Source organism: Chrysemys picta, chromosome 5 (assembly GCF_011386835.1).
Source record: "Chrysemys picta bellii isolate R12L10 chromosome 5, ASM1138683v2, whole genome shotgun sequence".
Lineage (NCBI taxonomy): Eukaryota > Metazoa > Chordata > Testudines > Emydidae > Chrysemys > Chrysemys picta.
Window position 1 is genome coordinate 76,894,588 of NC_088795.1, and position 14,635 is coordinate 76,909,222.

The 14,635-nt window shown below is 44.2% G+C and overlaps 1 protein-coding gene across 1 annotated transcript; it reads right to left on the reverse strand.

The window, feature by feature from the left end:
* Positions 1 to 9,062: 9,062 nt before the first annotated feature.
* On the reverse strand, positions 9,063 to 11,659 carry LOC135983690 (uncharacterized). Its single transcript, XM_065596689.1, has 2 exons — positions 10,681 to 11,659; positions 9,063 to 9,686 (listed from the first exon to the last, which is right to left on the reverse strand). The coding sequence occupies exons 1-2, from the start codon at positions 11,255 to 11,257 to the stop codon at positions 9,211 to 9,213; spliced, it is 1,053 nt and encodes a 350-aa protein (XP_065452761.1). The 5' UTR covers positions 11,258 to 11,659; the 3' UTR covers positions 9,063 to 9,210.
* Positions 11,660 to 14,635: the final 2,976 nt, after the last annotated feature.

Consider the following 14,635-nt stretch of genomic DNA (forward strand, 5'->3'; position numbering starts at 1 on the left):
CTGTTTAATTTACAGACAGTGTATAAGGAGCTATGAATCATGTCAGAGATTTAAAGGGATTACTGACAGAAAAGAGTGCAACCTTTCTTCTGATACAACAGCTGCACTGAGAAATTTCCATAATAACAGTTGCTTTTAATTACATAAAGAACTGCAAAGCCCTTTTAGCTTCATATCAATAATGCAGCTTTGATTCTAAAGTTGCTAAAGAGATAATCCTGGGCCCTTTTGTCAAGGCCATCTTGTGAATAATGATTATTTAAATCCCAAAAAGAAGAACAGGAGTACTTGTGGCACCTTAGAGACTAACAAATTTATTAGAGCATAAGCTTTCGTGGACTACAGCCCACTTCTTCGTAGTCCACGAAAGCTTATGCTCTAATAAATTTGTTAGTCTCTAAGGTGCCACAAGTACTCCTGTTCTTCTTTTTGCGGATACAGACTAACACGGCTGTTACTCTGAAACCTGTCATTTAAATCCCAGTGTCTTAAATCTCTTGAAATGGAAAAAAAAGTAGGTTTCTCTCCCCCCCGCCCCATATGGAGAGCATAATTATAAATAATGGCTAGGAGGCATATTTCTTGTATATGAGTCCTCAAAAAAAAAATACTACAGATGCCTAAATAAATACAGTAAAAATAAAAAACCAAACACTCCATAGGCACCAGGCAATTTTAACCTAAACCATCTATTCTAAATCCTCTGACAAGAAATATGTGTATGTCTAAAATTGGTGCAATTTGTAAGTAAAAATGAGCGGTGGTTGTTTTAGGGGGGTCCTTTTGTTTGTTTGTTTGTTTGGGTTTTTTGTTTTTAGTAATTTGAGATCCAAAAAGTCAGTGAAAAACCTGCTTGCTTATCTTCCATTCTTCTAGCTCCTCTCTGTGATTGAACAGTGCCCTCTGACTGCCTATTACCTTATTCATTCCTCATTTTCTGGGCAGATCACTAGTTCGTGAAGATAATTATGGGCCCCTGCTATTCCATCTAAGCCTTGAATCTTGAGGCTAATTAAAATAGAGTGCTGCACACATGCAGGCAGCTGATAAAGGCTTGTAGCAAGGACCGAGAACCAGAATATTCGTATAACAGAGAGGCAAAAGAAGGTGTATATGCTAACCCAGAAATTCCTATGGGCCTTATGGGCAGCGGGTATAACAGGCCAGGGGAGATGCCTGGGCCATGGTGGCGCCACCTTTTCTCCTCCTTGCTCCTCCCCTTCCTGAAGGTCCCCAACGGCTGCTGCTGCCTGGCTGCTCCTATCCAGCTCTCCTCCACTCCACCCCCCTCTCCAGAGGTTCCCGCTGCCCCTTGCTGCTTCCCTCCTCTCCCCACCCTGCTCCACACCCTCCCTGCTTGTCCCCCGCTGCAGCATTTGCTGCATCGGTCCTCTTTTCCCCCTCCCTCTCTGCTCAGTCCCCTTGCTGCCACTCGCCCTGTCCCTCCTCTCCTCCTCCCCCCTCACTCGACCCCCCTGCCGCCACTCACTGCTTGCATCCCGTAATGGCAGGTCCTGGTGCCAGCTATGGGGCCAGAGATGGTTATGATGGGCCTTGCCCAAAGTTGTTCAGGAAGCGCATTTCTGAGTGATGGGGCTCTGGGGCAGCAGGGTCCCTGGGCTGGCCAGTCAAAGACATGCCCTGGTAGTGCATTGGAGGGTATTGCAGGAGTCACAGCTCTGGTGGATCTGGAGTGAATCCTGCCAGCTTTCCCTCAACCCAGACTCACAGCAGGCTCAGCAGCTTCACTTCCTCCATTACTGGGTCCAAATGTTAGGCCTAAGCTAGGCTCCTGCCCCCAGAGAGAAGCACCAGTCAATGGCCCTGGCTTGCAGAGCTGGGCAACAAGCCTCCGCCAGTATCAAGCCCCTCAGAAATCCAGTCCCAGTGCCCAGCCCTAGGCTGCCCAGTTGGAAAGCAAGACCCCCTGCTGTCACCAGAACAAGAGGAAACACACAGCGAGCGGTGGGGGGGGGGGGGCAGGGGAGGGGCCAGAGCCTGGGACAGAGTGTAGAGGGAGTGTGGGTGGGGCCGCGGGCAGAAAAGGCGGGATCAGGAGCTAGCCTTCCACAAGAGAAGCTTCACCCCGCACCCATGATGGACCTCCTTGTTTGTATTTTGCAATACAATCCCCAGTTGAACTGTAATAAAGCTCTATTATTAAAGTTTTTTGGATCTTATGATATATTTGTGCTGTTACTTTCAATATATGCTTTTCCCCCTGGTTTTTCTGGTGAGTCTTAAAGCCCAACCTTTCTATTCCAAGTAGAAATAGCAGATTCTTCATCCAAAGTTCTCCTTCTCCCATCTCTTTGTATTCTCTCTAGAGGATGTTAACCCTCTGACATAGAACATTCAAGATAAGTGAACCCAGCTCAGAACAGCACTATCATTCACCTGGAATGGTTTGAATACTATGCAAGTATGCTGCATAGAGTGGTTGCTCTCTGTTTCTGCATCTCTCCAGTTAGCAAAGACTCATTTTTCTATATACTGTCTCTTTCAGCATGCAGATAGCCTGGAGGAGCTGCTTCTGGCTTACTATTTTATCCTCTGAATTAAATTATTCCTGTGTTGATTTTAGGTGATGGGCTTTTTTTCCAAACACAGGGTATAACTCTTAGTGAATTTGGGTGGTGCTATTGGCTGCATCCCTGATTTGTTGACATACAGCACTAGATTGGGCCTCAGGATGCATCAGAAAGTCAGGACGCTGCTCACAAAGCTATTCTGTGTGGTTTGTCCGTTTGTATCCTGTGGATCCTCAGTTTCAATAATTCTGCTGATTGCACCCCGAGGCAGTTGCTCATCAATGTCAGCTTTCCTTCTCCAAATGAATTTACATTGTGACTCTGAATTAGACTATGGCACTGTGAACAGGTGGAGGGATCTGTGCTAATGGGCCTGTGGTGAGTCAGATCCCCATCCCAGTCAGAAAGGAGTTAAAGAGATCCTTTGGGCAAAGTGAGCACCAACCCCCGGGCACCTGTGAGGCCTGTCAAGCCTGGAAGAGGCCAGGTCCTTAAAAGGGAGGTCCTGCGCAATTGCATGTGATACGCTAATGAAGCAAGACTGTAACTCAGAGCTTCCTGCCCTCTAGAAGATGAGCCTGTAGATTAGGGAAATGGCTGGAAGGCCTTGACCCTCTCGGAAAGGAGAAGAGCTTGTACTTCTCTTCCCCCCCGCCCCACCCTTTAGCTCCTGAAATCCTAGGACTCTGCTTTTTTGTGGGCCATGTGTAAGGGGACGGATGCCCTGACCATCACAACTGGAGGTCTGTGCCCTCTGAGACTGGAGCAGTGCCCACCCTCTCCCCAAAGGTGTGTTAGAGAGGTATAGTGTACTACAGGATCCAAGTATCTAAATGCAGGATTGAGAATTTATTTGGGAGGGGAACATGGGGCCTTTGTCACTATTTTTTTTAATATGTGTTTGTTCTGAGTTTTGAATTATTTTATTCTAAATCTAATTCAGCTCATGACCACCCATCTCTAATACTTCATTTATAATATTAGAACAAAAGAAACAGTCCTTTGAGGCCTAACACATTTACAAGAATAATTTTGGAAGCACACATGATCTTGCTTAAGATGACTAGCAATTTAAGAAGGTCTTTGTCCCCATAAATGAACATTTTCAGACATTTCTCAGGGAATTCATGTGTTGAGATATTCCCTTTTCTCCAGCTCTGCTTTCTAATCCTAGGAAAACTACCTTTAGAGTAACAAAGGGCATGATTCAATTAATAATGACCTGAGATACTGGGATCTATCCAGTCAAACATTAAGAATTAGGAATATTTATATATCTCTTAAAATTTTGTCCAGAAACAGTATTTGTTATTCTTACCTGACAATTCTCCCAGATTGACTCTCATGCTGCTCTTTCTAATCAGAAAATAAAACAGTTTAGGAGTAATCTTTAATAAAAGTGTAAAATATTATTTTAAAAAGACAAAAGTTACCACAAAAGCAATTGAAACAACCAGAAAAGGCTGGGAGGGTAGGTCGGGAATACTTTATTTTGATTTTAGGATTACAACCCCGTGTTGAAAGAAAATTAATATTCAAATGCCTCCAGCAACAAGTGGTTGTGCTGTACAATGTTTATTTTTAGAATTTCCCAGGTAATATAGGAACACTTATTTTGTTTATACTAGAGAAATAGCATATTATGTAGTCTGGATAAAAGTGGGATTAACCAGGTCAACTGACCTATTCCAATAAAGCTCCTGGAAGACCCTGGCGCCAGATCCTTTAGCTATTGAAAGAGCTATATTGAGAATTGTAACCCTGGTACACAGAGACTCTTCTAGTGTGGTTTAAATAGGGAAGTGCCAATATCCTGATTCAAATAAAACTAAGTTGGCATAAGATTTGATCATATTTATGAAAGGTGGTTTATGAGGCCCTTACTTATACACAAGCAAGTTTTAAGTTTATTTCTGAATGAACACATCTTATCAATTATCAGTTTCAAACAAGATGGATGCAGATAGTCTATCTGAGTGTTTTCCTAATGAAATACAAAATGGTAAGGATACAATCAAGCCAGGTTTCAGATCTAATATCTGAAAAGCACTCAATCTCTTGGGGTTCATACATAACCAAAGTGTGCCAGACTGAATGAACATTGGTTCAGATATCCTAGTTCAGCAAGGGGACAAAAGGAGGTTTACATAGCACAGAGGTTCTTTAGAAAATAAATATGATTCTCAGTGTTTGAAAGATAATTCACTGCTAATTTACTATGCCAGTTTTATATGCTAAGGTTACCATACTGAGAACTAACTTATGAAACAAGCATTGATAAGGATTGCCAGGGATGATTATTGATTTAGTAAAGAAAAGACAGAAGCTGAGGTAGAGACATGACATATAGCTATAAATATGATTAACCCTTTACTTAATATAATAAATTAACATTACATTACTGACATGTCAATATTTAGGGGTTTGAACAATGTACTCACTACTGGTGAATAAGAAGATTTTTCATTCCAAGTGCAGTATCTCTATCCCTGCAAAATTTTCGCAAAGTTTAAGATCACACTTTTAAAAAAAAGGTCCTGGTTCTCATAATTGACTCATCCATAGGGCCCTACCAAATTAATGTCCAGGAAAAACACATCACGGACTGTGAAATTTGGTCTCCCCCTCCACCCATGAAATCTGATCTTTTGTGTGTTTTTACCCTATACTATACTATTTCATGGGGGAGACCAGCGTTTCTCAAATTGGGGGTCCTGACCCAAATGGGAGAGGGGGGAGGTTGCAAGGTTATTTTAGGCGGGGGTCTTGGTATTGCCACCCTTACTTTTGCACTGCTACCTTCAGAGTTGGGTGGCCGGAGAGCAGCGGTTGCTGAGTGAGGGCCCAGCTCTGCAGGCAGCAGTGCAGAAGTAACACTGGCAATACCATACCATGCCATCCTTATTTCTGCGCTGCTGCTGGCAGTGACTCTGCCTTCAGAGCTGCGTTCCCGGCCAGCAGTCACCACTCTCCAGTTGCCCTGCTTTGAAGGTAGTGCTGTCACCAGCAACAGTGCAGAAGTAAGAGTACAGTACTGCAACCCCCCCTACAATAACCATGTAACCCCCAAAAAACTCCTTTTTGGGTCAGGACACCTACAATTACAACATCATGAAATTTCAAATTTAAATAGCTGAAATAATGGAATTTATGATTTTTTAAATCCTATGACCGTGAAATTGACCAAAATAGACCCTGAATTTGGTAGGACCCTACTCATCCGCATCTCTTCTTCTCCTTCATTTTTTCCTAAAATAGTATATATCACTATAGAAGACAATACACACAATTTTTATAAATAAATCTTTTCAAAGTGTTTTAGTGGACCCATTGGATTTTGGTATTATTTAACATGTAAAGTTTGATATGTTGCAATCAAGCTTTTTTAAAAGATGTAAAAATACAGTTAGTGAGAATTTTTGTTCAACTTTCATTTTTAAGCATCAAATAATTTGAATAAAATTTGTCTGGAGGAGGGTTAAAAAAACTAAAAATTCTTCTGTACTATAATAAATGTATTCAGAAAATAGTTTAGTTAAAAACATTTTTTCAGTGCACCTGTCAGGGGTTTGAAGACATAGTCTATCATAAAACTGTGGCCGCAATATGAATTATGGAGCCATTACTGAGTGGTTCCATAATCAGGGTAATTTTTAGTCACCTGTAATTCAGCAGCAGTTTGACTAGTTTTCTACATATGTAAAGGAACAGTAGGTGCCTTTCTGTAATTAATCAGTGCTAAAAATTAAAAGAAAAACAGCACTATTACTAAATAAACCATACAGCCCTGTTTGGTTGTGACTAGAACCTTGAGCCGCTGGCTCCAAAACAAGACATTATGATATGAGCTATTGTTTATTATTTCTTTTACCATAGTGCCCATGAATGCCAGCTGTGGACCAGGATGCTATTGTGCTATCATCATCATGGCAAATGACAAAGGGATGTAGCTTCCTTGCAGTTCAAGTGCCATCCAGTTTAGCTGTGTCTGTCATCTGCAATCTTATTATGTCACCAAAGGTATGTGATCGCCAACCATATGGTCACATTCCTTGGTAAATGCTCTTTCATAATTAGTTCATCTTCCATCCTAATAATATATTCAAATCAAGAAAGCCACCAAAACCAAACCACTGCTGATGGAGGTTGCTGATGGGTTCAGCTACAAATATCCTCATTGTTGATATTATCCTGGCACTTAATATGAAGCAGCTGCTGAAGATGACAAGAATTGAAAAGGTCAATCCAGTGTTCTTTAGCCTTCCTCAGGCCTTGTCTACACTACGAGAGTAGTTCGATTTTACTTGCATCGAATTTTTGTAATCGATATTGCAAAGTCGAACGTGTGTGTCCACACTAAGGACAGTAATTCGACTTTGTGCGTCCACACTAACGGTGATAGCGTCGACATTCGAAGCGGTGCACTGTGGTCAGCTATCCCACAGTTCCCGCAGTCCCCTCTGCCCATTGGAATTCTGGGTGTAGCCGGCAATGCCTTCTGGGTAACAAAATGAGTCGAGGGTGCTTTTGGGAAACTGTCGTCATCCGTCCATCACTCCCGCCCTCCCTCCCTGAAAGCGCCGGCGGGAAAACAGTTCGCGCGCTTTTCCAGTCATTGACAGCGCGGACGCCACTGTACTCCGAGCATGGAGCCCGCTGCGACCATCGCTGCAGTTGTGGCCGCTCTCAACGTCTCGCAGCTTATCATAAAGGTTTCCCTGAGGCAGATGCAGAAAAGTCAGGCAAGGAGGCTACGGCACCGCGGTGATGTCCTGAAGTCTGAGAGTAGCACAGACCTGTCAGAAAGCAGGCGACCCAGCGCCGAGGACATCACAGTGGCAATGGGTCATGTTGATGCCGTGGAACGGCGATTCTGGGCACGGGAGACAAGCACTGAGTGGTGGGACCGCATAGTGCTGCAGGTCTGGGATGAATCCCAGTGGCTGCGAAACTTTCGCATGCGGAAGGGAACTTTCCTGGAACTTTGTGAGTTGCTGTCCCCTGCCCTGAAGCGCAGTGACACCCGGTTGCGAGCTGCACTGAGTGTACAGAAGCGAGTGGCCATAGCCCTGTGGAAGCTTGCAACGCCAGACAGCTACCGGTCAGTCGCGAACCAGTTTGGGGTGGGCAAATCTACCGTGGGGGTTGTTGTGATGCAAGTAGCGAAGGCAATCGTTGATGTACTGCTGCCAAAGGTAGTGACCCTGGGAAACGTGGAGGCGATCATAGATGGCTTCGCAGCGATGGGATTCCCAAACTGCGGTGGGGCCATAGATGGAACTCACATCCCTATCCTGGCACCGGACCACCAGGCCACCCAGTACATTAACCGAAAGGGATACTTTTCCATGGTGCTGCAAGCACTGGTGGACCATAGGGGACGTTTTACCAACATCTACGTGGGATGGCCGGGCAAGGTTCATGACGCTCGTGTTTTCAGGAACTCTGGTCTGTTTAGACGGCTGCAACAAGGTATTTACTTCCCGGACCACAAAATAACTGTTGGGGATGTGGAGATGCCTATAGTCATCCTCGGGGACCCAGCCTACCCGCTAATGCCCTGGCTCATGAAGCCCTATACTGGCGCCCTGGACACTGAAAAAGAACTCTTCAACTACCGGCTGAGCAAGTGCAGAATGGTGGTGGAGTGTGCTTTTGGCCGTCTCAAGGGGAGATGGAGAAGCTTACTGACTCGCTGTGATCTCAGCGAAACCAATATCCCCATTGTTATAGCAGCTTGCTGTGTGCTCCACAATCTCTGTGAGAGCAAGGGGGAGACCTTTATGGCGGGGTGGGAGGTTGAGGAAAATAGCCTGGCTGGTGATTACTCACAGCCAGACAGCCGGGCGATTAGAAGAGACCAGCGGGAAGCGCTGTGCATCCGGGAGGCTTTGAAAGCAAAGTTCCTGAGTGAGCAGGGTAACCTGTGATTTTATAGTTTGTGTACTGAGAAGCTAAACCTGCCCCCGTTTCTTTACCCAGGTAATGTTGACTATCCTATCCAGTTACATACCCCCTTCACCCCCCCTCCAACACACGTGTCGAAATAAAAATAGTTCTACTTTGTTAAAGCACACCGTTTTCTTTAATACTGTTTTAGCGGGAATTTTTTAAAACTGGGACGCAGACTGTGGTGCGGGGCGGGTCTAGTGTTGTGATGCGAATGCAGCTTCTAAACTCAAGGATTGACAGGCTCCGCTGCGGTGGGATGCTTGTTTCAACGGAGCCTGTCACCCCTCCTGATCGGGACTGTGTGTATGGGAGGTCTATTTGACTTTGTGGCAGGGGGAGGACGGTTACAGATCCCATGCTGTGTGGCTCTGTGATCCTGTCTAAGGACCGGCGCTTAAGATCTGTAACTGCCCTCCCCCGCCACAAAGTCACAGAGCAACCCACCCCCCCCAACATTACATCAAAACAACCTCCCAGACTAACCGGGGCAACTAGTCACTGCATCACTGCACTGTGTATGTGCCCTGCTGCTGTGCCTGCCCCCGACTATGTACCCTGCCAAAGGAGACTGTCCTGTCCAATTTCCAACCCCCTTTCCCCTCCTCCTCCAAAAGAACATGATTGAAACAGTAGTTAACAGAAACGAATTTTTTATTATCAACTACACATGGCATTGGGAGGTGAAACTTGGACGTGGGCTTGTGTCAGGCGGTAAGGAAAGAACTTTTCAAATTTTGGGAAATGAGAGCCTTCTGCTACTAGAGCTCTCTGCAGGGGTGGAGTGAGAGTTAGCAGGGACTCTGCCGCCTCTCCTTCTTTGCACTTTGGGTGAGGTGGGTATGGGACTTGGTGGCGGGGGAGGGCGGTTAGAGATGGACTGCAGCGGGGCTCTGTCCTCCTGCCTCCGTTCCTGCAGAACATCCACAAGGCGCCGGAGTGTGTCCGTTTGCTCCCTCAGTAGTCCAAGCAGCGTTAGAGTCGCCTGCTGGTCTTCCTGCCGCCACCTCTCCTCCCGATCCATGTTGGCTTGGTGCATTCGGGTCAAGTTCTCCCGCCACTGGGTCTGCTGTGCTGCCTGGGCTTGGGAAGAGGCCATAAGCTCAGAGAACATGTCCTCCCGTGTCCTCTTCTTCCTACGCCTAATCCGCGCTAGCCTCTGGGAGTGTGATTCCAGGCTAGGTTCTGAGACAGTCGCAGACGGGGCTGTGGAAATGGGAAAAAGGGAGTGAATTCCTCTGAAAGATAAATGTAGTTGTGAACAAAGAACATAGTCTTTCTCTGTGAACAAGACCATGCACAGCACCTTTCACATGCGCACTCAGCACAAGGTCGAATTCTCGGCCTTCGCATTCTGTGCCTGGGGTCTTGAACAGCACATTTGAGAAGCGAGGCAGCACAACGGAATTTCTGTTGCAGGCAGACATGGTAAGCCGTACACTTGTGGCAGTTTAAAACTTTTATATTACCACTGGCCTCATTTCACATTTAAATCAATGTCAGTCCCTGCTGCCAGCAATCCGGCAAGCGGGAACTCTGCCCCTGTCCCACCCCCTCGCGGCTGTCCCCGGGAACGATCCCTTTCGGCTGCCCCTCTCCCGCCTCCACCGCGTGGCTGCAAACCAGCGGTTACAGTTCTGTAAAGGAACGGGAAAGCAGTCCCAACACTAACATTCCCCTACCTAATTAAAAGCAGGTCACCATGGCCGACATCACCCTGATGAGGATCTCCGAGAGCGACAAAGAGAGAATGCTCCGGGAAAGCCTCCAAAGACCAGGGCCGTATGCCGCCCTGCTGTGCAGAGCAATGATCCCCGAGTACCTGATAATCTCGTGGCGCGGCAACGTGTCGTACTTCGGAGGACCCAATAAGGCCGCTCTCCCCAAGAACCTCATGCAACGGCTTTCAAGTTACCTCCAGGAGAGCTTCATCGAGATGTCCCAGGAGGATTACTGCTCTATCCCCGCACATATAGACCGCATTTTACTGTAGCTGCAGTAGCAGGGAATACACAGTAGAGCGGCTTGTGCAGGACAATCACTGAAAACCGGACATTGCTAGATTTCTTTTCAAAACTTGCACTGCCCCTTACTAAACCGTTAAGCGCCTAGGGCACACTAATCATGAACAACCCATTCTTTTAATTGTTAATATTCCTGTTTTGTTAAAAATAAATGTTTAGATGTTTACAACACTTACTGGCTGATCCTTCACCAGATTCTGTGTCCGGGGTAATGGCTGGGGACGCTTCGTAGGGGATCTCTGTAAGGGTGATGAAGAGATCCTGGCTGTCGGGGAAATCAGCGTTGTGAGAGCTGCCAACTGCCTCGCCCTCCTCATCTCCTTCCTCATCTTCCCCGTCCCCTAACATGTCTGAGGAACCGGCCGTGGACAGTATCCCATCCTCAGAGTCCACGGTCACTGGTGGGGTAGTGGTGGCGGCAGCACCGAGGATGGAATGCAGTGCCTCGTAGAAACGGGATGTCTGGGGATGGGATCCGGAGCGTCCGTTTGCCTCTTTGGTCTTCTGGTAGCCTTGTCTCAGCTCCTTGATTTTCACGCGGCACTGCGTTGCATCCCGGCTGTATCCTCTCTCTGCCATGTCTTTAGAGATCTTCTCGTAGATCTTTGCATTCCTTCTTTTGGATCGCAGCTCGGAAAGCACGGACTCATCGCCCCACACAGCGATGAGATCCAAGACTTCACGATCAGTCCATGCTGGGGCTCTCTTTCTATTCACAGACTGCATGGCCATCACTGCTGGAGAGCTCTGCATCGTTGCCAGTGCTGCTGTGCTCGCCACGATGTCCAGACAGGAAATGAGATTCAAACTGGCCAGACAGGAAAAGGAATTCAAATTCAAATTTTCCCGGGGCTTTTCCTGTGTGGCTGGTCAGAGCATCCGAGCTCGCACTGCTGTCCAGAGCGTCAACAGAGTGGTGCACTGTGGGATAGCTCCCGGAGCTATTAGCGTCGATTTCCATCCACACCTAGCCTAATTCGACATGGCCATGTCGAATTTAGCGCTACTCCCCTCGTCGGGGAGGAGTACAGAAGTCGAATTAAAGAGACCTCTATGTCGAACTAAATAGCATCGCAGTGTGGACGGGTGCAGGGTTAATTCGATTTAACGGCGCTAACTTCGACATAAACGCCTAGTGTAGACCAGGCCTCAGTGTCCACATTTCACTGCCATACAATAGAGCTGTTATAACTGTAATCTAGCTTTGTAGTAAGCTTGATGTCCTGATGCCTCCACAGAGCCTGCTGAAGGGCCCAGAACATGGTGCTGGCTGCTGCTAAACCACTGTCCACAACTTTTGAATATTGTGCTAGGCACTGTGCAAATGACATATCCTATCAGCTACAGGAGGACCAAAAGTAGGTTTTGTTAAAACTCTTTGGGTGAAATCCTGGCTTCATTGAATTCAATAACAAAACTCCCATAGACTTCAATGGAGCCAGGATTTCACCCTAGATATTTAGTAATAATCTAAACCCCTTGCATATACTGGTTTACTTCTTCAAAACACTGTACAAACATAAACTAATTAATACTCTTTAAGGAAGGTAAATAAATATTATCCCTATGTTACACATGGGGACTTCTATGGGGGAAAGATTTTACCTTAAGAGCAATAAGTGACTTGATCAAGGCCACACAGGGAATCACTGTCAGCAGAGATTAGTCCTGCACTGCATCTCAAGTGTTATATTGTTAATCATGAGCCCATAGCTCAAGGAGGTGGTTATGAGAACCTCAAAATAGGAGTAACTTTGTATTACATAACTGAATGCTTATTTATATTGTATGGGTTTCCCTGTGGGCCCTTGATCAAGGTGGATATATAAACCATGACTTTTAAAATTAAATGAGAAAGTTCTTGTCTTTAATTTATCAATTAGAATCCTAAAATTATGTTAATCTGGGGCCAGATCTTCAGCGGGTGTAAATTGTGATAACTCCAGTGACTTTAAATTATAGCTGTTGTTTCTAATCCATTGATGCAAATGAGTTTTATTACTATCAGTATAAAGTCATATTGATGATATCATATCAGTTACAATTACATTTTATCTTGACTGCAACATTTAAAAAATACAAACTCGCCCACACTCAGCTTGAAAATCACAACACAGTTAAACTCTCTATTTCAGCCATAGAGATTTTACTGTGGTTTAGTCGGAACCTCCTATCTCCACTTTTTTTTAAATTTACTTTACAATAACTACTGTATTATCCTTCAACAACAGAATAAGTCAGAATAGTATAGTTTGTGTAATAGAATAAATTGGCTTTCCACAAACAGAGGTTCATACCATACATGCTGTCATTTATATTATGGGCTAATAACCAAAGAGTGATTTAACTTTGCATCTCTGTGGACTGTACATAACCTTCAGCCAAGACGGGCAGGTTCATGGCTCCATGAACAGGGTAAACTGCTTTAACACCACAATTTTGGATTAATTGCATTAACAGACTTCATTTAGAAGGATTTGGGAATGTTTTTACAAGGTTTAGAAAGGATTTCATTAGGATTACATGGTATGCAATTTTGTGTGTGTTTCACCCCTCTCATAAGCTCCCTAGGCAACCATGTAATGGATCATGTCAGCCTTGCTTATGCATTCTTACCTAACATTTTTTTCACCCACATGAATGCCTGCTCTGACTATATACTTTCACCATCCCAGAAGAAAAAAGGTTATGGCCATATGAAGGCTCTCACTGTTAAAATTGCCTTTATGACTATTAGGTTTGGAAAAGTCAATTCTCTGTGTGTGTTGTTTTCAGAGAAATAGAAGAGATTATACGTTATTTTAAAATTATATTAATTTAGATTTCTCTGTTTCAACATGTCCCTTTGCTTCTCATTACTTCTTTTTAAACTTTTGATAAATTGTACTTTTTATGGATTTTTAATTGTTTTGTTCTTAGGACATTGATGAACTAGAGAAAATCAAAGTAAGGCAGTGGAAATGATTTCAAGGTTAGAGGAATTAGCTGGTTTTATTCTCCACTATGTTACACGAGTTTTATGCCTGTGCTATACCAACATAAAACTTTTACAATAGAGCGGAGAATCAGGCCTCATATACAAATCTTGGGAAACAGACAACAAAAAGGAATACATACATTTTCTATATAACTCTGGGAAACTTGATTTTCAAAAAGAAAAAATGTCATTCTATTGTGTTTTTTCCCAGTGAGCTCATAAATGGGATAACATATTCACGGTTTGTTTTCAAAAACCATATGCATGCAATTGTGTGTACAAAAATGTTTGTGCAGTGTATGCACAATTATTACAAATGCCTACACAAATTAGGTAACTGCATCCAATTTCCAGTTAGATACATACATGAGCATTTGCACAGTTGCACAATTTTCACACACAGTTACAATAATTGTGTGGAACTGTATGCACATTTGTGGAATTCCTCACTTGCAGATTTAAAAAGTAGGTCCTAAAAGTAGGTTTACTGAAATAGTAAACATTTAGGTTTGCCACCAGTTTCCACATCTGTTATCACAGTACCTCTGAATGATGTGGTCCTGCTGATGTAACAGCAGAAAGGAAGGATAGCATTATGTGAAATGGCCAAACAATTAAACTTGTTCGTTAAATTCTGCAAGTAGACTTACCCTTGGGAAGGGCTGTTTCTCTTTGCCACTGGATTTTGCAGAGCCAAAATACAGTGCCCTATCTCTGTTCACAACAATAATCTACATTTTAACAATGGACCACAGAAAAAGTTGTCAAAGATATTTTATTTGTGTTCTGATAATACTAACAATTTGGAAAAAATACTCCCCCCTCCCCCCGTAGCCCAAGTAAATGCCAAGTACATGGTTAAAACTTGAGGACCACAATTTTGGATTTCCTAACATTCAAAAGTATTGCAGTTATCACAGCAGCTAGGATGATTCTACTTATCACTCTGTAAAACACAAACAGTTTTACATGTTTGATCTTCACTACACCTCCAATGTAATTAGAAAACTGTATGACCACTATTTTCACTCAGCTGCCGTTGTTTATAAAACTGCTGTCATTGATGTACTTGTACTTTTCACCGTGGAACAAAAACAGAGATTTACAAAGTTCAATATTTGACATTTGTTTTAAAGTATAAAAGTGTCAACCCA

What these genes read in the sequence shown, in the direction of transcription:
- LOC135983690 (XM_065596689.1), bottom strand. Translation starts at nt 11,257, where the DNA reads ATGCAGAGCTCTCCAGCAGTGATGGCCATGCAGTCTGTGAATAGAAAG. An exon ending in ATCTGGTGAAGGATCAGCCA is followed by an intron (nt 9,687 to 10,680) that starts GTAAGTGTTGTA and finishes CCATTTCCACAG; the next exon opens with CCCCGTCTGCGACTGTCTCA.